Below are 25,100 nucleotides of genomic sequence, written 5' to 3'. Positions count from 1 at the left end.
ATGGCTTCATGAAGAGCACAAAAGCGAATGGGACTCATGAGCTCTATTCGATTAATAACAAATTAAAGAGAACAAAAGCGAGTGGAATTCACTTGCTTAATTTGACTATTTGAATCAGTCGAACGATTGTTGATATTAGTTGACTGATGTTCAAATTAGAGATAAAATTAGACAGATTTCAGAAGCATCAGTGGTCATTCAACAACAAGAATAGTGTCGGAGATATATCAATCAACTAATAGGTAAGATCAGTCGATTGATAGCCAGAAATTAGGCTTAACCTAAAAGCTTTAAAATAAGGGTTTGAGGAGTTTTTTGTTGCCAATTCTTGGGGGTTTTGGAGGATAGTGTTGCTGTATTTCTGGACCATCAAGAGGCATTTCCAAGCTAGCTATAAGAGATCAAGCAAGCAAGATTTTGATTATAAAGTCATTTTCGATTATATTTATCTTTACTTTCTTGTTTCTTGTTGTGCTTTTGTAAGAATAAGTTTGTAAGAGACTTCTCCGCCTTCAGAAAATTTTTGAGAATGAGAGTTCTTAGTGGAAAAGATTACTAGGGGTAGACCCTTAAATTAGTCACCTCAAGAAGGTCGATACTAAGTAAACCAAGGTGTTGTGCATGTAGAGTCAAGATTGAAGAAAGGTTTCTGTTGTGCATTCAATAACAAGCACAAAGCATCAAAGAGAAGCGATCGAAGTTATTCATCCCTTCTAACTCACACAAATCCTAACAAGTGATATCAGAGCGAGATCATTCTTAATCGGACTAACCATCGGCAAAAGCATGAGTTAAAGGAAAGAAGAAGGAGTGATTTTGAACTCTTCAATAGTAACAAGTCATTGGATTGACCACCAGAAGAAGCCAACACCAAAGGGAATTTGGATTTTCAAATGGAACCTCGAGATGGATTTGGATATGACATCTGAGTATCTCTACTATTCAGATTGGGAGGATTCAAGCATCGGAAGTTAAGGATGAAATATCTTCTCATAATGAACATAGAGCAATAGTTAATGGAAAGATTTGAAGCTCTGAGAGATACAAAGATAAACTTCTTAGGAGGAGCAAATGGACTAATGAGAAAGTTTAAAAATCTGAGGTAAATGAAAAGGTAACTAAATTACTATCAAATATTTTACCTAACGATGTCTTTTGTAAGATTGGTAAATATTGGGATGTAAAGGATATATTGAACAAGCTTGCAAAAACTTTATGAAGATCCAACCTCAACACAAAGTGAAGACAAGCCTAAGAAAGGAGACTCATTGATGTTAGTGCAATCAGCCTCTAGGATTTTGATGTTTGACAATGTATCTAAGTCTGGTCGAGACCAAGGATTAATCGAAATAGGACTTGATGTTTGGAAGAGAGAATTCTTAGTTAGGAGTAGATGACTAGCAAGAGTAAGCCTTAATCGGAGGTTAGGCATGTGAGAAGTCTACTGAGTGACTAATCTTAATTGGAGGCTAGGTAAGGGGAAGTCCTAGTTGTAGGTCCGATGAGGCCTGCTAAACGGGGGGGGTGAATGAATAACCCACAAGTTAGGATTAATACTTTATCTTGATTTCAGAACTTAGCAAGGACAAAATGCATGTTAGTTAATTTGAAACAAATGCATAAATAGAATGTAGGGACTCGAATATTTACTTGACTACAACTTTAGTGATTGTTAATCCAAGACTATAGAAAGCACTATCAATCTTCTTCTTCAATAAGGAGCGGGGGAGGAGTAGCCCCTTACAATGTTTAAGAACAAGAACAGTAAAAATAGAGTATGAAAACGAAAGTACAAGTGTGTTGTCTTAAATATCAAGGCTCTATTTATAGTCTACTGGTCAAAGTTAGCCGTTGATTGACGTGGCACCTCCCGGACACCTGGACTGGACCCAGTTAAAGCGCCTAGATGTGGTCGACTCTATCCACTCCACAACAGATTCTTTCCAATGGATCTTTGCATCTTGGGCGCTTGGACCCGGTCGGGCGCCAGAGTTAGCTGACGTGTACTCCAGTGCTCATTGTCACTGTAACATCTCGCTGACTTGGCTGAGAGATCCCGGCATCTGGACATGATCCGGACACCTAGAGCCTGGGAACTTAGACTTGCTCCAGGTGCTTGGATAAAGTCAACTCAGTAGTTGACTTGTCCAATCGCTTGGGTGATTCTCCGACCTTCCAGAGTTGAGTTCACCCGAACTCAATTATGGCCTTCTCCTTGAGTATTATTTCTCTTTAGCTTCTCATCTCTCGGGAGTGTTGCTATCTTCTTCTTATTCACTGGTGTACTCTTTTACAGTTCCTCGTCCTTCAGATACACTAAGCCTGTTAACTCGCTTCCCATGTCATCATTATTGCTAGCTATATTTTTCGCTCGACTTTTTGTGCTTCTAAGTGTCTGTACACTTAGACACAAGGGATCAAATCATAGATCCTAACTTAATTCAACTGATTACATCAAAACTCATCCGAGGTACTTGCACTAGTGAGTAAAGCTATGTAATAGTGAGTGAAGGTAGGTGGTTGAAGTTGTGGTGAGTGGAGCTAGGTAGTGAAAGTCTTAGTGAGTGAAGATAGACCATAATTAGTGAAGCTAGGTGGTTGAAGTCATGGTGACTGAATCCAAGTAGTACAAATCCTAGTGAGTGAAGTTAAGCTCTAATTAATGAAGCTAGATGATGAAAGTCCTAGTGAGTGAAGCTAGGCTTTAGTGAGTGAAGCTAGGTGTTGGAAGTTCTAGTAAGTAAAGCTAGACCCTAGTGAGTTAAGTTAGGTGATGGAAGTCCTGATAATTGAAATTAGGCCCTGATAAGTGAAGTTAGATGGTGGAAGTCCTACTAAGTAAAATTAGGCCATAGTGAGTGAAGTTAGGTGGTGAAAATCCCAGTGAATAAAGCTAAGCAGTGAAAAATCATAAGAAAAGGTAACCATAGGTAATGAAAAGTCTTAGAGGAATGAACTCCAAATATATGTGATTGAATGGTTTTCAGTCGACCGCACGTGATCGACCAGACCAGTGAATTTTGAAAACTGCTAATATTGCTTTACTTTAATATTTCATATTTAATGTGATAACTGTTAGGATCCTTCGTACGGATGCTAGAGAGGGGGGTGTGAATAGCCGACCCCAAATCGTCGTGTTTCTACAAAACGTGTTAGCACAGCGGAAAATAAACACAGAAACGAAAGGGAAAGAAGACAAACCTCAAACAAACCGATGTAACGAGGTTCGGAGATAAACTCCTACTCCTCGGCGTGTCCGTAAGGTGGACGAAGCCTATCAATCCGTCGGTGGATGAGTCCCCGGAGAACCGGCTAATAAATGCTCCTTGTGGGTGGAGAAACCTCGCCACAATACTTGTAACAACAAGAAAGGAGTACAAGGAAAGCAAGAAGCAAATACAAACAACAATATGAATGCAACACTCGCTTGCCTTCTCTGTCGATCGGAGGCGATGAAGCAGCAACTTCACAACCCAAACGCAGCAGCTGATCGACGACTGGAAGCTCACGCGAAGCTTCGGAAGCGAGCTCAACAAAGCTCAGAACCTCAGAGCACAGAAGCAGAAGCTTCAATCCAAGGAAGAAGAAGAAGGAAGAAGGAAGGAGGCTCGCAGCAGCAGCCCTCCTTTTATAACCTGCGAAGAAAGCGAAGAAACACAGAAGAAATCTAGCCGTTGTGTCGCAACGGCTAGTGCCTGGATCGGTCTGTGGACCGATCAGGCTCCATGTGGATCGGTCCATAGACCGATCCATTTCCTAGCCTTCGCTTCTGTTCCGTCTCTGATCGGTCCATGGACCGATCGGAATCTCTCGATCGGTCCACGCCGATCAGGAACCTCTCGATCGGTCCGTGACCGATCAGGCTTCTCTTCTCCCGAACTTCTTTGCGCCTCCTGATCGTTGTCTGATCGGTCTCCAGACCGATCAGATAACCTACAGTAGGTTACTGGATGGTTACTGATCGGTCTGGTGACCGATCAGGCTATCCAGTGTATCACTGGATCGGTCCCCAGACCGATCCAAAACCCCCAGCCCTAAACCTCAGGCTTCTACACCAACATCCGGTCAACCTTGACCTGTTGGTTCATCATTCCTAGCATCTGGTCACTCCCTTGACCTGCTAGAATTCTCCACCAAGTGTTCGGTCAATCCCTTTGACCCACTTGGGCTTTCCTCTTCGTGCCAAGTATCCGATCACTCCCTTGATCTACTTGGACTTCCCAACACCAGATGTCCGATCACCCTTGATCCATCTGGATTTTTCCTTGCCCGGTTTCACTCACCAGGACTTTCACCTAGCTTCACTTACTAGGGTTTTTACCTGGCTTCACTCACCAGGATTTCCAATCTGCCTGGCTTCACTCACCAGGACTTCTAAACTGCCTGGCTCCACTCACCAAGACTTTCCACATCCGGTCCAGAGAACGAGCTACCGAGCCCTCTCTGACCACAGTCCGGAGAACGAGCTACCGAGCCCTCTCCGACTTCCATCCGGTCCAGAGAACGAGCTCCCTAGCCCTCTCTGACCATTGTCCGGAGAACGAGCTACTGAGCCCTCTCCGTCTTCCCATGTCAAGTTCTCATACTTGGACTTCTCCGTGCCAAGTCTCCATACTTGGACTTTTCCCGTGCCAAGCTCCCTGCTTGGACTTTTCCCATGCCAAGCTCCCTGCTTGGACTTTTCCCGTGCCAAGCTCCCTGCTTGAACTTTTTCGAGTCAGGTCACCTCACCTCGGGTCAACCAGGTCAACCTTGACCACGAGTTGCACCCACAATCTCCCAAGCTTGTATCCTTGTCAAACATTAAGATACAACTTTTCTGTTCATGTCAAACATCGTCATAACTCGTCAAAAATCAAAACATAACTCGAGTCAAGTCAACTCGAGTCTGGTCAACTAGGTCAACCTTGACCTAAGGTTGCACCAACAATCTCCCCCTTTTTGATGTTTGACAAAACCCATAAACAAGTTAGGTTAACCTGATAACCTAACTTAGGTTTTCCAAAACATTCTCCCATTCTCCCCCTTGGGACATCTCTCCCCCTTTTTGACACACATCAAAAAGAGGGAATCAAGGTCAAGAGTTTATTCCCAATGAAAGTCTCATACCTTTCATTGAAACCCTTAATTTCCCCCTTGATACTAAACTCAACACTCAACTTAGTGACAATTCCTTATCACTAATCCTCAAAAGTCTTAAGGAGTAAAAACTCCCCCTTGACTAATAGGTAAAACTCCCCCTAAAGGCCAACTCCCCCTTGACCATTGCACCAACAATGTCTTGGAGAGTTTCAATCCTTTAGAGATCCGAAACTCAACTCCCAAAAACTGAAATTTCAGACATCCAGTCGAATTTTCAGCACATTGGCACGCTATCAGACCTCACTGGATCGGTCACTAGACCGATCCACAGCACTCTGGATCGGTCCAGTGACCGATCTAGCCCTCCCTGGATCGGTCCAGTGACCGATCCAGACTCTGATCACAGGGATTTCTGATTTTTCTTCTCCCGAAATTCAGAAACCCCTAATAAATTCCATAAAATTCTAAAAATTGTGAAATTTTGAGGATACATTCCTCATAACATATACTATCAAGGAAAAATAGTTTTCTATGAAAATAGATTCCATTTTTCAATCTTGATACAAAATTCAAAAGACTTTGAAATAGTTCAAAGTTAAGTAAACTTTGTATCACAATGTTCAATGATGAATGCTATCACTAGAATGGCTTCATCAAGGTTTTTCAAATCAATTTTGAAATGATTTTTAACCCTTTAATTTAGGACCACAATCTTAGGGCTAAATGTACATGACTTGTACATAAGCTTTTCCTATGATCCTCCTTCTTGAATTAGTCTCATCTAGGTACAAGAACTATGCACCTTGATCCTAACTCATGATCCTAATATCTCACACACATCTAAGGTGTATCAAACACATCCAAGTCAATTTTGATGTGAGATATGGGTTTAGGTTATCTTAGGCTAGATTCTCATGCATTTTCTAAACATCAATTTGATCTCCATATCAAATTGTGTCTTAGTTCTTAAATCAATTTCATTGATCATTAATGCACAAGATGATGACATGGCATATAATGATTTCATAAGTAAAAACATGTGCCAATGTCATGATGTCATGGCATAAAGTGTGAAACTTAAATAAAGCGTGACATTTAAACTAACCTAAGCATTATCATGACATTTTAAATGATCATAAAATAAATATGATGTCATGACATGGTATATGGCAAACAATATATGGCAAATAGCACATAAAGGTATAGAAAATACCTAAAACTAGCCTTAGTTGCCATTTTTGATAATTTTGATCATCTTGCCATAGGTTCTATATTCCTAAGTGTAATAGATCTAAGATCATATATCAAGGATGTTTAGATCACTATGTGCCAATTAAATTGACTCTAGACAACTCCTCAAATATGATTGGCACATCCTAATCACCTTAGGAATATTTTTCAATTTCATTTTCAAGGCTTGATTGCACCTTGAAACTTCCTAAAGTGCCACCTTTTGCCATGATTAGGTTAACTACCTATTCAAGTAAGGTTGGCACACCCTAACTCATCTAGCGTGATGAAATCACGCTCCTAGGAACCCAATACCTATTTGAGCTCATTGGGTTCACTAAATATTCACTAGGGATGACTTCCCTAGCAACCCTCCTAATGACCCTCTTAGGCTTTAAAGCCTTGATCATTTGGGACTCATCAAGATCAACTCTAGGGGTGACTCCCCTTGTGACCTTGGTGTTGTTCTTCCTAGCCCTAGGTTTTGTTCCATAATCGAATGGAATATTATGATAGGTGGGATTGACCATTTGGGACTTAGGTTTGTGACCCAAACCTTTCTTGTCCTTGGCCTTTGAGATTTGACCCTTAGACCCTAGAGTTGACTTCTCTAAATTCTTTAGGGCCTTTTCTAGAGTGTTAAGTCTTGACCTCAAGACTTGATTTTCTTTCTTTAAAACCTCAAGTTTTAATTTATCATTCTTTCTTGAGGTGTTCCTAGGCATATGTCTAGTTGTCTTGGGGTTTCTACCTAGGTTCTCCTTATCCTTAGATGAGTTAATCCTAGGGTTGGCCTTCCTAGTATTGTTCTTATCTAGGCTAAGATGTTTAGCACCTAAGCACACATGTTGATTTCTATGATTATTATGCTTATCATTCTTGACAATTGCAATAAGACTACTAGCATGTATCTTATTAGAAGTGCAAGAATGAACCTTAGAGGATACCTTAGGGTTTGCCTTCGCTCCCCATTTACACGTGCTTGGTCTTTTGTCCTTGTGAGATTGCCTCCCCCTTGGACATTGACTCCTATAGTGTCCCCGTTGCTTGCATTGGAAGCACACCACGTGCTCCTTGCCTTTGCGTTTTGGGACTCCGACTTCCTTGATCTTTGGCGCCGGTGGAGTCTTCTTAGTCTTCTTTGGACATTTACTCTTGTAATGTCCAAATTCCCTACACTCAAAACACATTATATGCAATTTACTTGAACTTAAAGTGTTTGAGTTACCTAGGGTTGAGGATGGATGGATGCTCTCTTCTTCATCCCTCCCGGAGGTAGAAGCTTCTTCTTCGTGCTCCGATCTTGAAGAAGAACTCACCTCCTCTTCTTCTTTAGATGTTGAGTAGCCCTCAACTTCTAATTCCTCACCTCCACGATGTGAGCTACTTGGCTCACTAGGCTCCTCTTCATGGCTTGAAGTGGGGCTCTCCTCATGGAGTTTGGCCAAGTTGTTCCACAACTCCTTGGCATTATTGTATCCTCCTATCTTACACAAAATATCATTAGGTAAAGAAAATTCAATGATTTTCGTTACCTCATCATTGATGGTTGATTGGTGGATTTGCTTCTTGGTCCACTCCTTGTTCTCTAGGGTTTCTCCTTTCTTATCCATTGGAGGCTTGAAACCTAATTGAACACAACTCCAATTTTCAAGGTTAGTCATAAGAAAAAACCTCATTCTTACCTTCCAATACGCAAAGTCGCAGCACTCGTAGAAGGGTGGAAACGTGATGTCTTCTCCGAGTCGATCCATTCTCTAGCTTGTGCTCCTCCGGGTGTTAATCCGACGAAGAGCAACCTTGCTCTGATACCACTTCTTAGGATCCTTCGTACGGAGGCTAGAGAGGGGGGTGTGAATAGCCGACCCCAAATCGTCGCGTTTCTACAAAACGTGTTAGCGCAGCGGAAAATAAACACAGAAACGAAAGGGAAAGAAGACAAACCTCAAACAAACCGATGTAACGAGGTTCGGAGATAAACTCCTACTCCTCGGCGTGTCCGTAAGGTGGACGAAGCCTATCAATCCGTCGGTGGATGAGTCCCCGGAGAACCGGCTAATAAATGCTCCTTGTGGGTGGAGAAACCTCGCCACAATACTTGTAACAACAAGAAAGGAGTACAAGGAAAGCAAGAAGCAAATACAAACAACAATATGAATGCAACACTCGCTTGCCTTCTCTGTCGATCGGAGGCGATGAAGCAGCAACTTCACAACCCAAACGCAGCAGCTGATCGACGACTGGAAGCTCACGCGAAGCTTCGGAAGCGAGCTCAACAAAGCTCAGAACCTCAGAGCACAGAAGCAGAAGCTTCAATCCAAGGAAGAAGAAGAAGGAAGAAGGAAGGAGGCTCGCAGCAGCAGCCCTCCTTTTATAACTGCGAAGAAAGCGAAGAAACACGAAGAAATCTGGCGTTGCATCGCATTAGTGCTGATCGATGCGTGGACCGATCAGTCCATGTGGATCGGTCCACGACCGATCCATTCCTAACCGCTTCGTTTCTCTCGATCGGTCCATGGACCGATCAGAACTCCGATCGGTCCGTAGACCGATCAGGCTTCTCTCCCGAACTTCTGCGCCTCCTGATCGTTGTCTGATCGGTCTCCAGACCGATCAGATAACCTACAGTAGGCTACTGGATGGTTACTGATCGGTCTGGTGACCGATCAGGCTATCCAGTGTATCACTGGATCGGTCCGCAGACCGATCCAAAACCCCCAGCCCTAAACCTCAGGCTTCTACACCAACATCCGGTCAACCTTGACCTGTTGGTTCATCATTCCTAGCATCTGGTCACTCCCTTGACCTGCTAGAATTCTCCACCAAGTGTTCGGTCAATCCCTTTGACCCACTTGGGCTTTCCTCTTCGTGCCAAGTATCCGATCACTCCCTTGATCTACTTGGACTTCCCAACACCAGATGTCCGATTACCCTTGATCCATCTGGATTTTCCCTTGCCCGGCTTCACTCACCAGGACTTTCACCTAGCTTCACTTACTAGGGTTTTTACCTGGCTTCACTCACAAGGATTTCCAATCTGCCTGGCTTCACTCACCAGGACTTCCAAACTGCCTGGCTCCACTCACCAGGACTTTCCACATCCGGTCCAGAGAACGAGCTACCGAGCCCTCTCTGACCACAGTCCGGAGAACGAGCTACCGAGCCCTCTCCGACTTCCATCCGGTCCAGAGAACGAGCTCCCTAGCCCTCTCTGACCATTGTCCGGAGAACGAGCTACCGAGCCCTCTCCGTCTTCCCATGTCAAGTTCCCATACTTGGACTTCTCCGTGCCAAGTCTCCATACTTGGACTTTTCCCGTGCCAAGCTCCCTGCTTGGACTTTTCCCATGCCAAGCTCCCTGCTTGGACTTTTCCCGTGCCAAGCTCCCTGCTTAGACTTTTCCGAGTCAGGTCACCTCACCTCGGGTCAACCAGGTCAACCTTGACCACGAGTTGCACCCACAATCTCCCAAGCTTGTATCCTTGTCAAACATCAAGATACAACTTTTCTGTTCACGTCAAACATCGTCATAACTCGTCAAACATCAAAACATAACTCGAGTCAAGTCAACTCGAGTCTGGTCAACTAGGTCAACCTTGACCTAAGGTTGCACCAACAATAACTTAGTATCACAGGAAAGTTGATTAAACACTAAGCAAGACCAGAAAAAATCCAAATAGGTCTGCAGGACCAGATGTTTGGCAGGTAAGGTCAAGTAAATAACTGAAGGAGAGAGTTCCAGTGAGAAATGAGTCCAGTGGGACTATAGGCATTGGTCCAACTTAGATCTATTTTGAAAATCTAAATTGAGACCAAGACTAGATTCTGATCGTGATAAGACAGGATCTAATTTATAAATCTTATTTTATTTTATGTGCTAACTATATTTTGCAGGTTATCTTTGTTATTGGGCTAACTTATTTTTATAGGAGTTAATTGTAAAAATTTATCTAGGATAAATAGTGCTAGAGGCACCTCGAGTGCTTGGAGGTGCTCTCGGCTGAGGTGATGGAGGCGCCCTGAGCAGGTTGGAGGCACCTTTGCATAGATAGAATTTGAGGATGAAGCTTCACTACGTGGAGGCGCCTCAGAGTGGACTAGAGATGCTTGAGAGCAGATTAGAGGCATCTCAGAGCTGATGGAGCTGCCTCAAAGCAGATACAATCCAAAGTTTACGGATAAAATAAGCATTATTGGAGGCACCTCCAGTGCTGTATAAAAGAGGGTTCGGCTAAGAGCAAAGACAAAAATTTTCTACATGATTTCTCGATCGTCCGATAGCTCCGACTTATTATTATTGTTGTGTTGTGATATTGCTACACCCAACTAGTATAGATGGACCAACTCCAACATTCGAGATAATCATTTCTCCATCTTCGGTTGGATAACGTTTAATTTATAGCTAATTAATTTTGCATAAGGAAGTGTAGGTTATTACACTTTCCTCCCTTTCATTGTATTCAATTACGATTAATTTTAGTGGATTACCTATTGGAAATGTTCAAAAGACCCATGTCTTGGAGTAGGAGTTGTCAAAGGTTTTGAACTAAGTAAAATACATGTATATTATTGTTTTTTTGTTTTCTTTGTCGTATTTAGTTCTATTCCGCTACACACCCTCTTTTTTTTTAAAAAAAAAAAAAAGTTTTAAAATACATGTGATTTACCCCCCCCCCCCCTCCTCCTCCACGTACATTGATCCTACAATTGACACTAGAGCAAGAGAACTCAAAGGTTGAGAGATACTCAATATCAAGATGAAAGATGAAGAAGCATTCACCTCAAGATTGAGGGGGATCGTAGACCATTGACATTGGAACAAGAAGAACTCTCAACATCCGAAGCCAATGAGGATGATTGTGCCACCCCTACGAATGGAGATATTTCAACTTGCGAAGGTATATCGATTTCAATTCATAAAATAAAGATCATATAATATGCTTCGAGTGTAGGGAGAATGGACACTATAAGAATAAGCGTCCGAAATTAGTCTAGAAGAAGGTTAAAATGACACCCAAGGTAAAAGAGAAATGAAAATATGTTGGCCTCATGATCCAAAAGAACAAAAAGTACATTGTGTATTTCTCATGCAATCAACAAAGAAATTATCAGAATCAATGTCCAAAAGGGAAACATCAAAATAAAAGCAAAGGAGAAAGCTCAAATCAAGAGGATCTTTTAAGAGCAAATCTAAGGTATCATTTAATAATGTTATTCTTTTACGCCATGATAAAAAGCATGCTAGACTTAAATTTTATAATTTTATTACTTATTATCATGAAAATAGAAGGTATGATAAATCCAAGGATAATTTTAGGTATATCATACTAGAATAACTCTACCTAAGGATAGGAAAGTAGAAAATAATCTAGATAAAAATTATAATAAAATTAGACATATGTTTAGAAAAAAAATTATCTAAAGCAATAATGAAAAATCAAGATTTGAGAATTTGAGGATTGAAAATCAAATCTTGAGGTCAAGACTTAATAAGCTAGGGAAAACCCTTAGCAAGATGGAAAATATGCTTAAAGGGTCAAAGAAACATGATCTAAGCTTAAATAGACAATAGTCATCTAAGGGCAAGAAAGGTTTAGGATACAAACCTAAGTCTAAGAAAAATATGGCCTCATACTATAAAGTTTCATATAACTATGGAACTAACTCTATGTCTAGAAGTCAAATCGAAGTTATAAGGGGTGTTATCCCTAGTGTTGATATTAAGAAAACTATAATGACTAAGGCTTATAAGAAGTCTAGAAAAGTCATTATGAAGGTATTTAGGGAAGTTATCCCTAGTGAGTACCTAGTGCACCCAAAGAGCTCCAACAGGTGTTGGGTTCCTAAAAGTATGCTCTCTTTATATTAGATGGATATAAGGTATGTCAGCCATAATTGGAAAAGTAGTTAACCCAACCATAGTGAAGTTAGCATTCTTGGAGCATTTTCAAGGTATTGTGATATCTTAAAAATGAGAAGTTAATTTTCATCATTGAAGAGTTTATAGTGTGCTAATAAAAAATTATAGAGTATTAAGATTAATCAAATTTGCATAAATATGATAGAATTCTAAAGTTTGCCAAGTTAGGATCTTGGCACATTCAAGGGAGATAGGGCTACCTATGTCAAATCATTAATTTGGCATAGTAATTAGTTTATGATACTTAGATGAAAATCTAGGTATTTTCTTATGAGCTATAACTACCATGTTTGTGCATCCTATCGCATGTCATATCATCATATTATGCATTTATCCTGCCATAAAAAATAATACATATCATGTCATATATACATCATTAAGTTTGTTATATTTCTTTATGATGTTATGTAATTGATGGAAAGCGACTCATTTACATTTATTATTTCAATTCTTTATAATTAAGGATAATAACATTAGTTGACATCCTAGGTAGGATGATAAAGTTTAAAATTCCTAGTTAGAGATACATAATCCCTTAGTTTAGATAAAACTAATTTATACATTTTACAAGGACTATAGAATTAACTTGTATGTGTATTGAAATACATTTGGTATAAGTGAAATGATAGATAGTGTTTAACATAAGAAATGTCGGGATGAAATTTCATGATTTTTTAAAAAATATAGAATTGCTTATATATTTCTAAAATTAAATCTAAAAATTAAAATTGTAGTTTTCAATCAATCAATCGTTGATATCGGTCATCAATCGACTGATGACTATATTTTTTATTAAAATAGATTATTTTAGTCATTTAAAATCACTCCTATGCATCTTAATTATCCCTCGCCCTCTAATATGCTCGGATAAGTATCCAAAAGTTTTTTTTTTTTTGGTGAAAATGATAAAAAGGAAGTTAAAAGGAGAAGAATGAGGACTTGGGTGAGGTTTAGATTTAAGGTTGAATTTTTAATCTTATGACATAAATTTTTGAACTTCCTAAAGGTTTAGGAACTCCAAATCATTATTGGTGTAATGATAGAAGTTCGAGAATGCTTTGAGAGGATGATCCACCTTAAAGGCATGAATTGGAAATGAAGGGGGTAGATTTGAAGGATTGAGAAGAAAAATAATGGGTGTATACTCAAGATTGAGCATTGAAAACAATAAAAGATAGGGAACCTCCATTGTGATGTTGGAAGTTTAAGATAAATAAATCACGAGAAAAGATTTTTGATGTATACCAAATGGGAAGAATGTAGGGTTTAAGTTAGAAATCCTCATTCATGCTTTGACATGAGAAGTAGGATAAAAAAAAAGTTAAGCTAATGAGTTAGTCTAACTTAAATATATTGTCAAAAATCAAAAAGAGGGAGATTGTTGGTGTAATTGACCTCGGATCAAGGTTGACTAAGATTGGGTTGACTCGAGTATGAGTTTTGATATTTGATCAATATGTTAATTATAATAAGATGTCAAGTAGGTCAAGGTTGACAGAATACTTGATGATATCAAAAGTCTAACAGGGAAGTTGGTAAGAGAAAAGTCCATGTGGGTCAAGATTGATCAGACACTTATTGATCGAAATTCCAATAGGAAGTTGGCAAGTGGGAAGTTTAAGTAGGTCATGGAGGACCAGACACTTGGTGATCGAAAGTCCAATGGGGAGTTGGCAAGAGGAAAGTCCAAGTGGATCATGGAAGATTAAACATTTGGCACGAGACGGAAAGTCCAAGTGGGTCATGGAGAACCATACACTTGTCATGAAATGGAAAGTTCAAGTAGATCATAGAAGACCGAACACTTGGCACGAGACAAAAAGTCCAAATGGATCATAAAAGACCGAACACTTGGCATGAGACGGAAAGTCCAAATGGGTCATGAGGATCAAACACTTGATAGGAGATGGAAAGTCTAAGTGAGTTATGGAGAACTGGACACTTGTCACAAGACGGAAAGTCTAAGTAGGTCACGGATGACCTAGCGGCGAGACAAAAAGTTCTAGCAAGTCAAAGTTAACTGGATGCTAGACAATAAAGAAGTTACAGCATGTCAAGATTGACTAGATATCAAGCAATGAGAAGTCTCAACAGGTCAAGATTGATCGGATGTTGAGCAAAGAAAGTCCTAGAAGGTCGAAGTCAATTGAATATCAGGCAAAGTGAGAATTCAGCTAAAGTAAAGCTGAAATAGAAGTATAGTCGATTGATAAGATATATCGATTGACTAAGGGATGAAAAAACCACCAAATCTAAAGTTTGGATTTGCTACAGTGTTGCCTATAGTGTTATAGTACCATTGCAATGCGCTACAGTTTAGTATATATAAATTCTATTAGTCGACTAATAAATTTATAAAATCGGGGCAGATGCATATTCTCAGTTGCTCAGTTCAACTGATGAATCAATCAATTCATGAGTTACATCAGTTGACTAATGGCTTCGTGAAGAACATAGAAGCGAGTGGGACTTGCATACTCTGTTTCACTGATGTGATCAGTCGATTGAAGTTGGGCATCAATCGACTAATGTTGAATTAAAGAGCACAAAAGTGAGTGAGACTCACTTGCCCAATTTGACTATTTGAATCAATTGAATGAGATTGACATCAGTTGACTAATATTCATATTAGAGACAACATCATACAGATTTCAAAAGTGTCAGTGGCCATTCAACGACAAAATAATGCTGGAGACATATCAATTGACTGATAGGTAAGATTAGTCGATTGATAGATGAAAATCAACCCCAACCTAAAGGCTTTAAAAGAAGGGTTTCGAGGAGTTTTCGCCACTAGTTCTTGGGGGTTTTAGAGGATAGTACTATTGTTTTTTCAGACCATCAAGAGGCATTTCCAAGCTAGCTACAAGATATTAAACAAGCAAGATTTTGATTGTAAAGTCATTTTCAATTGTATTTATCTTTGCTTTCTTATTTCTTGTTGTATTCTTGCAAGAACAAGTTTGTAAGAGTCTCCTTAACTAAAAGTTGATTGCACTCATAGATTGTAGGTATGGATCTCAAATATATGTACATGGTGATGTGCTATAACCCCATCACAGAAGATATAAACTCATTAGGATTCTACACATAAGGTGACACATACTATTCATTTAATATTTAAAAAAAAACTCATAACTTACTACTTTGTTAGGCCTTTTATTAGACAACGGATTCATGTACAATTCTTAAGTAATATATATATATATAAATATATAAAAGCTCATAATTTTCTAGCGTGTGCTTTTCTTGGAGACGACGCTGTGGGCGTCTCTCACTTGGGGAGGTACCTCTATGTATTGGAGGCGCTTCCCATTCAGAGAGACATCCACATGTGTCATCCACGCACATTATATATATATATATATATACCTGCACATTCATGGGCGACTGAGTGTGAACTCAAAAGCTCGTTCGGATGCCCCAATTCACTTTTGTTGATTGGAGTGCCTGGACGAACTTCCGATATATATATATAAGAAAATGATGATAGTCTATACACTCCTAGGAGACCCTCACATATCCGAGAATCCAGATGCACCCTCGGTCGTTCTGATTCGTAAGTGAATCGGAGCGCCCGGAAGTGTATCCGGACTCTTGGACTAGTGAGAGTCGCCCAAGAGTATGTATCGAACAAATGTACATCCTAATTTCTCTCTCTTATATATATATATATTTAGGGTTTAAAATTTTATGATTTAGGAGTTAGGTTATAATGGGTTTGAGTCAATAAGATTTTTTTCTCTAGGGTTCAAACTTCCCTCTTGATTTATAGTGTTCAAGATTAATAATTTTAGATATTCATGGAGTATGTTATATGAATTTAGGGTTTAAGATTTTAAGATTTAGAGATTAGGTTATAATAGGTTTAAGTTAATAAAATTTTCCTTTACGCTTTGTTTGGGAGTTTTAAATTAGAGAGAAAGGAAAAGATTTGGATGGAAAAGTGAAAAAAAAAATAACATTTGGGAGTTTTTTTTATGTAAAGGAAAAGAAAGTGAGGGAAGGGAAAGTTTTCCTTTTATAATTAAATGATTTTCCACCCAAAAATGGGAGGAAATGGAGGGAAATTTTTGTTGGAGGGAAAATCATTAATTTTTATTCCAAATATGCCCTTCAAAAGTTAATACAAAATAAATATATCCCTTGATAAAGTTGTTTTCTCTTCCAAAGACTTCCAAAGAGCACGAACTTCACTAGTTGAGGGAGATTGAAAAACACACATCTTCTACCATAATCAATTAACAGGTAATATTTTCCTTTACTTTTCATTTTGTTGATATCATTTACCTCTTTCTCACTCATTCATAGTTATTTGTTGATTTATTTAATTATTTTTTGTTTATTTTTGTTAATGGGCTTTATTTTTTTTAATATTTTCCTTTATTTTTCATATTGTTGATATACTTTCGCTCTTTCTCATAATTATTTGTTGATTTATTTAATTATTTTATACTTATTTTGTGTTTATGCTACTTTGATGGAATATAGCAATCATAAATTATTGAAGGTATTCAATTAATTAGAATACTAATGATTGTATTTTAGATGGATATGGAGCAAACCGAAGTTGTAAGAGAGATTATGATATTCGTGAGAGAAGTCGGCAATTAGTTGTTGTTGAAGTTATTTGTCGTGTTATAAGATTAATCATTTTTCGACATATCTCTCGTCTAAATTATGTGGATCGACCTATTGGAAATAGGTCCAAGCGATGTCATCTAGTAAGAAAGGAATTATTATACCAACTTAGATCTAATGGAAATTTAAATAAGGTGATTCGCATGAGACCAGAAATATTTGGTCGTTTGTGTGAATTATTACAAACACATGGTGGTTTAAATCCTACTCAAAGAGTCACGGTAAAAGAACAAATTGTTAAGTTTCTCCATATATTACCAATTCCGACAAAAAATGGCACAATGGCATTCTTTTATTGACGTTCTGGTAAAACTATTAGTGTCATTTCCATAGAGTTTTGAAATCAGTTATAGCATTGGAAGATCAATTTCTTCGACAACCTACAGGAGAACAAATTCCTCCCGAAATACTTCACAACGAAAGATTTTACCCATATTTCAAGGTGATTTCATTTGCTCAACTAGTTAAAAATTTTAGGCATCATTACCTACAACCATAATATGAATGAACTACATGTTTATTAGGATTGTGTTGGTGCAATTGATGGAACTCATATATGTGTAAAAGTATCTAGTAAAGATGCAGCAAGATAACGAGGTAGAAAAGAACATCCAACACAAAATGTGCTAGCTGCATGTTCTTTGGGCATGTGATTCACCTACGTTTTACCTGGTTAGGAAGGGACTACATCAGATTCGAGAATCATAAAAAATGTGCTTAGCAGAGAAGATAAATTAATCATTCCTAAAGGTAATCTTTAGCTACATGTCAATGCTTTAATTAAGAAGTTAATAACTATTTGAACTTTTATAGGAAAATATTACCTTGTTGATGCTAGATTCATGTTGAAAAGTGGACTTCTTACACCTTATAGAAATGTAAGATACCACCTGAAGGAATACTCAAATCGGCAACCACAAAACTATCGTGAATTGTTTAATCTGCGACATTCTTCCCTACGCAATGCAATTGAACTATCATTTGGTGTTCTAAAAAAAAGATTTCTTATCATTGGAGATACTCAACCAACTTATAGTCTGGATGTACAATCACAAATAGTTCTTGCTTGTTGCATCTTACATAATTTTTTTAATGAAAGTTGATCCTGATGTGGAATATATTCACGAAGTAGATGAAGAATTGTCACGACAATCTCCACCACAAGAAGATACGGTTGAAGTAGTAAGTACAGAAAAAGATTCAGCACAAGGTGAACAATTAAGAAATCAAATAGTCATTCAAATGTGACAAGATTATGTATTGTAACCTTCTGATTTTTCATTTTACCTGCTAAATTATTAGATATGATATGTACTTCATTTTGTTTAGCATGCTATGAGTGATGGAACTAATGTTGCAAAGTTTTTATTTTGTAAGTTAACTTATGAATTATTATTTAACAATATATAATGGTTGTAACTCTATTATGTGACATTTTCTATTTGGCTTACTATTTGTTATAATTAGAAAGATTAAAAGAATTTCTCAACATGAAGAGAGAATACATGAAATGGGTAGCCCGTATGGATGAAGCATTCATTGAGGCATTATTAAATCAGTACTACCAAGGATTTCGAGTGGATGGGACATTTACAACCACAGCATATAATAACATTATCATTGAATTGAAAGAAAAACTTCAAATGGAATTCATTAAAGACCATTTGAAGGATCGAATGAAGACACTCAAGGAACATTTCAATGAGTCTTATGATTTTTTTAGGAATGGAAAATTGAGTGATTTTTCTTGGAATCCATTCACAAAAACTTAGTGTACCGAACCTGAAGTTTGGGAACAACTTATAAAGGTCAGTGTTAATTAGAATTTTAATTGTTATTTTATTTATTTTTCATCAGAAATTAATATATGTCTTTTGTTAATTTTTATTGGAGAAACCTAATGTCATAAAGTGGAAAACCAAAGTTGTGAGCAACTATAATAATTTGGAAGAACTCCTTGCTAAAGATAGAGCAACAGGAGAAGGTGTTGAAACATCAAAAGAAAAATGCAAGCGTTGGATAAATGAATCAAATGGAGTGCAGGTTGAAAGTATTATCGATATTGATCGGATGGTGTGTGAAAAAGAAATAAGTTTGGAAGACTTTTCCTATTCAGGTAAATATTTGGATGCATCATATTCAAAATATAGTGACAAAAAAAATCAAGGTTCAACAAATTCACAAAGGAAGACAAAAAAGTCTCAAATGATGAAGAACTTGAGGTTCTAAAGTTTGCACTTGACAATGTTGTTGAGGCAATTAGAGAGGGAAATTTCATTCTCTAGAATTCTAGAACTAGAGTTTATACAGAGAACGAGATCTTCAATGAGTTGATCGCTATTGGAGTTGAAGAAAATCAAATTGATGATTGCTACATTTTCCTCACTAAAAATCCGGATAAAGCAAGAACTTTTTTTGGGTGCCCAACGGAAAGATGCAAGAATATTTTGGACAAGTTGATGTTTGATTCTCATTCTTGAATATTAGCATGCTACGAGTGATGGAAATACTTTTGAAGATAGACAATTATTTTGAGTGGCCAAGATCCTTCTTTATATTACCTATTGTGTTAGGATCTAAAATTAAGTGAAACTATGTAGATGTGCATATTCATGTCTGTGTAGAACATGTTTTGTGCTACTTTTGGTGAAGTTAATATCTTGAAATAAATCATGATTTAATGGTTAAGTTTTCATTAAATTGATTTATTTTTTATATTATTGGGCGCTCGGAATTTGTAGAAATTATTTAATCTTTCTTACAGTAAAACATATTTATGCATACATTTGTAACAATATTTGCATTGTCCATGTTGTATAACAGCGAATAACTTTGAAATTCTTCATGATTAATAAATTTATTGACTGATATATACCGTATCAAACATACAATTAGAGCTATAAAAAAATTAAAGGTTATAAAAGTCAAATGAATATATTATTAAGTATTTTCTTTTCACTTCCTTACAACTTCCAAACAAAAAAAAAAATTCCTTTTTTTTCTTTCCTCCGCTCTCAAATAAAACAACACATCATTTCTCTTCTCTTCATTTCTCTCTCCTTCTTTTCTTTTCTTTTGCCCTTCCAACTTCCAAACTATGTCTTAAGGTTTAGATTTTTCTTTTGTATTATAGTATTTAAGATTAAAAAATTTAGATACTCATGAATATAATATTCTCTTTAAATAAAGTTTGAGTATATATATATAAAAAACAAAACAAAAAAAAAAAAAGTCGAGGTGTCGATTTGACCAGACATCTCAACTCAATTAAAAAATAATCAACTGAAGACGTCTCCAACCAATATATTAGGGACACGGCGCGCACAATTCCACGGCAAACAATCCACGTAGACGCCTCCAGTGAAGACACGCACGATTATTATATGGGCACAAAAGAATCTTACAGCTAGTAGCTAGAGTCCTTATTTTGATAAAATAGTAAACGAATTTAACTTTTGACAAAATAAACATAAACCTTATGTGTTTTCGTACAACGATGTTCCTGCCTTGAATAGATTGTAATGCGTCCCCTTAGATACATTTAGTGGTTAATATATAAAGTGTTGTTTTGGAGTTTGAATATTGATAAAGTTGAGATAAATATTTTTCTTATATGTTAGTCATTATTTCAAAAACTAGTAGTCGTCCGTGATTTATCTTTTCTATGTTGATCTTGGGATGGATTATTTATCTCCTCCGTATTAATCCTGGGACAAATTAACGGAGGCACTGGGATAAATATATTCACTTTTTATCATCTTGAATAAATTGTAATGCCACCTTGAATAGATTGGATTGCGACAATATTTGATAAGTGATGGGTTACAGTACGTTGCTTTAAGAATATTTTATTATTTTTATATTATTAATATATGTGCATAAAATTTATGGGGCTAACTGTGTCAAATATTTCTCTAATGCGATAATTATATGTCTTTTTTTTATGAATTGAATAATTGTTATATTATCACGACTTAGAGGGCATAATCGTTCTATCATAGCCCAGGACTGTCAAGGACCTTCTACATTATGACACGTCAATCAGGTAAGAAATGTGATCCTTAATATGTCAATTTTCGTATCCATTATTGATGCTTGCACTTCGTAATGGGCATGAATGATCAATTTCTAATGCAGTTGACGTGAGACCAGCAACAGCATGACAGAAGATTAGTTAGCGGATAATTAATGATCCTCTGTTTTTATTTTCTCTGTTTTCTTCGTTTAAAAAACAACTTTGGGTAAAAATTGAGAGCTCGCCCTTTTTATCGAAATTATATTAAAAAAATTATTTATTATCAAAAATAACTTCTCATCCAATCTTAATCCATTTTTATTTTTAAAAAATATTTTTATTTTTAAAAAATATTTTTATTTTTGATATTATTATAATAGTTAAAAGATCATAACTGATATTTAAGTTTTGATAACACTAATAATACTATATTACGGCAGATATAATTTATAATAACTACAATATGAATATTGTATTTCTTATTACAATTTATCATCATTATTTAATATTATATTATAGGAATTATAACTACTACATAATTATAATAGTCATTTTGATCAATACGGATCGATATTATACTATAGCAGTTAACAATTTAATTCTAATTAATATTATGCTTATATTATTATAACTCTATAGTAACTATAGATTCATACCTACGATAATTGTATAGTAGTTAACTTCGTCGAAAATAAATATATTTTTAAAATAAAAAATGTATCCTTTTAATTTTTCCTAAAACCTTTTACAGTGTAAACTATAAAAATCTATCCTACCGTCGTGCTATGATACAACGAAAGGTACTAAATTATCATTCAAATATCAACGGTTCAATCTTCAACTATAACTTTCTAGGGTGCCTATCTGAGCACTTCATAATTTATCTAGCGGTCAATAGAAAATTTTCGACATGTTAGACTGGTCATCCCAGATTCAAAGTTAATTGGTTTAATATTTTTTATAAAAATCTATCCTTAAAATTAGAGTTTAAAATAATTATTATATATATATCTATATAATTCTTCTAACTATCTAATTGTGAGGATGAGGAATTCAAGTAAAGTTTTTCATTATCTAGTCACTAGAATAAATTTAGAAGTAGAAATGACTGTCACTCTACAATTTCTAAGATTATTTTTCCATCAGCTGCAGCCGGCTAATATCTAAGTTAACTATGAAAACTTTTTACCTTGTACTACCTAATTGAAGCTACATGCTGAATAATAAGCTAATCACAGTCTCCTCTTTCACTGCTGTGCTTTACTTTACTTGTGTATGGATTATTACAGTTTATGCATGATATCACTAGATGATCAGCAATGGCACGGCCTCAATCATTATGGTATGGGGGAGAAATGATGTGCCAATCAGATACCAACATCTCACCTAAACTCATGTAACTTGTATATATATATATATATATATATATATATATACCAGAACAAAACCACGAGCAGTAGTGAAAACTTAAAATGCCTGTAAAAACGACAAGAAATGTTGCAGCTAGCTACTTTTGTTTGCATGCATGGATCGAATAGTTGTATATTTTGATGGGGGATTAATTATATATACCTCTGATTCATGCTCCAATCCGAGTTTCTTCACCAAGTATTTCATAAGCAATCTGACTGTTAGTCTCCCATCCCTGTACAGAAACGATCATGAAGTTAAGCTCCAATTAATATGCACAATTTTGCATGAAATTAAAATGCGAATTCAATCCATATTTACTTTATTCTCAAATATTTATTGGCTATCTGGGGCAAACAAACTTCTCTGATCCCTGTTCTGCATGAATCATGAACAAAACAGAATAATAAAACTAAATGCTAATTCTAATCATCTGTGTCAAAGGAACTTACTGATTTGGAGCAGGCTGAAGTCTGAGCCAAACACCTGACTGTGGTCTTCGTGGCGGACTAACCACCCTCAGACCTATCGATCCGTCCGAGGACGGCGACGCTGCTTGGCCTAATTTCAGCCAATCTCGACTAACCACTGTGGTATCGTCGTCCTTTTTTTGCTCCTCCTCCTCCTCCTCCTCCCCCTCTTCTTCATGAAACAGTATGGTCGGAGAGGGGTCTTCTTGGTCCATGGAGATTGAGTTGGATGAGCAAGGATTGATGCTGATAGGATATGATCATGGAAAGAATTATAAGCATCAGCGATGGCATAGAGCTGGAGGTTTTCCTACACGTCCCTTGTACATGTAATTCTAACACATCGAATCTAAACCAGCTAGCTGATCGTTTCGTTTAGAGGAATTTAATTTGCAGAGCAGTATTAGGACTTGGGAGAAGAGGGGAGAGGCCGAATTAATAAGAAGCTGAGTGGCAGATGAACAGGAGGGGATGAGTTTGCCTTTCTATAGCTATAGATAGTGCATCCGATCCAGAACTGGGAACTGATTAATGGACGAACAGGACAATCATGGAGTGAGATGCACGTGAGTTTTCTTCGATCGTTGGATCTTTGCTTTCATGAATAATTTTCTGCATTTGGAACGTCTGCACGTCACGATCGCATCACGGCAGTGTCATCAAGTCATTCGGCCATGATTGGGCCGTGCATGGTGCGTTTGGATTTGCAGACTGGACTGCATGATCAGGAAGAATTAAAAACACTTGTCGGTGCATCATCCGTGCAGATGCCGGGCGGTGGTGCAAATGATGAGACGGCAAATGACCACAGGGAATTAGCTAGAGTTGAGAGATTGGACAATTAATCATAGAGGAAAGGACGCATTTAAAATTATAAAATTTTCAAACAAGCGCACCGACCTTACGCATTTTTCAAAGGAAGCAAGTTTTTCGTGTTACCTTTCTCGTCAAATATTAGATTTCAAAAAATAACAATATTGTATTTTATAAGTTTACGGCGAATAAAATAGGGCCTGGCTCGGATTGAAGTTAAGAAAATCAGTTGATATGGTAGTTAAACTTGCACAGTTAAAATTAATATACATGTATGCAAATGGATCAGTTTTAACATAACTCAATTCTTCATTTTTCATGAGTAAATATAAACTCGGACGGTCCTAAAGTTAGTCGGCCCAATATAAATTCGGATGACCCTAGAGTAGAGTGGATTTACATGGCTCAACTCTCTAATTTTCATAAACAGGATTTTTAACATAAATTCAGGCGGCCCTAAAGGCAACTGACCCAGCATAAATGCTAGCGACCTTAAAGTCGGCTGGACTTATAGGGCTCAGCTCCCCAATTCTCATCAGCCACAGAGTCGATCGAACCTACGGGACTCAGCTCCCCCACTCCTCATGGGCATGACTCCCAACATAAACTCGGCCGACCACAAAGCTGGTTAGACCTATGGGACCCAGCTCCTCACTCCTCATGAACAAGGCTTCCTGCATCAACCAAGGAGGCCACCAAGCCGATCAAATTTACGGGACTCAACTCCCCCACTCCTCATAGACATGCCTCCTAACATAAACGTTTAACTCGGTCGACCACAGAGTCAACCGGACCTACAAGACTCAACACCTCACTCCTCATGATCATGGCTTCCAACATAAACCCGAGCGACAACAGAGCCAGCCAGACCTACGGGATCCAGCTCCTCACTCTTCATAAGCAGGGCTTCCAGCATAAATCCGAGCAGCTATAGAGTCGATTAGACCTAGGGGCCTCATCTCCCCACTCTTCACACAAGCATGGTTCTCAGTTTAAACCTGGTCAACTCTAGGCCGACCAAACTCCCTCTATGAGATAACATTGTCAAAGAATCACAATAATAGAGAATAATAATTACTTACCAGAAAATATTTCATTATTCATATATACACACAATGGAACATTCCTCTGTCTAATGAAAGGTTGTCGCACATCCTCCACTACCTGACATACTCTTACACCTGATATTCTCTGACGCCTCATTATTATAGAGGTTATAAGAAGTAGTATAAAAATGGGGTCTTCTCCTTTGGCTAGGTACACGTACGTGCGCACATGCATCCATACTACTGTTCTATTGTTCATCTTCTTCTACATTTTTTCCAACCTACTGTTCTGACTTGAGTGTCAGAGTATCTACGCTAGGAACTCCCTCCTTGGTTCTCGCTCTAACGTTCTCGTTGGCTCTGTCTGTAATGTATGTAGGTTCGCAGCTTCCAGCTCAAAGTCTGCAGCTCCCAACTTGAAGTCTTCCTCTATCAACATTCCTGTCATCTGACTGGCAGCTCATCTACTCATC

The 25,100-nt window shown here is 37.6% G+C and overlaps 1 protein-coding gene across 3 annotated transcripts in view; it reads right to left on the bottom strand.

Annotated features, from left to right (window-relative positions):
• The window catches only part of LOC122017634 (protein LAX PANICLE 2-like), a 31,011-nt gene extending 7,748 nt beyond the window's left edge, over positions 1-23,263 (bottom strand). The window contains exons 1-4 of one of the 3 annotated variants that reach the window (XM_042575302.1): positions 22,751-23,263; positions 22,620-22,676; positions 22,461-22,533; positions 11,023-11,180 (exon numbers count right to left, since the gene is read on the bottom strand). In XM_042575302.1, coding sequence (XP_042431236.1) covers positions 11,094-11,180; positions 22,461-22,533; positions 22,620-22,676; positions 22,751-22,983 — 450 coding nt within the window. In that variant the 5' untranslated portion in view covers positions 22,984-23,263 and the 3' untranslated portion in view covers positions 11,023-11,093. Of the gene's footprint in view, positions 1-11,022; positions 11,181-22,460; positions 22,534-22,619; positions 22,677-22,750 lie in introns of those variants that run through there. The other 2 variants (XM_042575300.1, XM_042575301.1) reach the window with 2 other exon arrangements.
• Positions 23,264-25,100: the final 1,837 nt, after the last annotated feature.

The sequence above is a fragment of the Zingiber officinale genome, chromosome 8B (assembly GCF_018446385.1).
Source record: "Zingiber officinale cultivar Zhangliang chromosome 8B, Zo_v1.1, whole genome shotgun sequence".
Lineage (NCBI taxonomy): Eukaryota > Viridiplantae > Streptophyta > Magnoliopsida > Zingiberales > Zingiberaceae > Zingiber > Zingiber officinale.
This window is presented reverse-complemented; position numbering and strand designations above follow the sequence as displayed.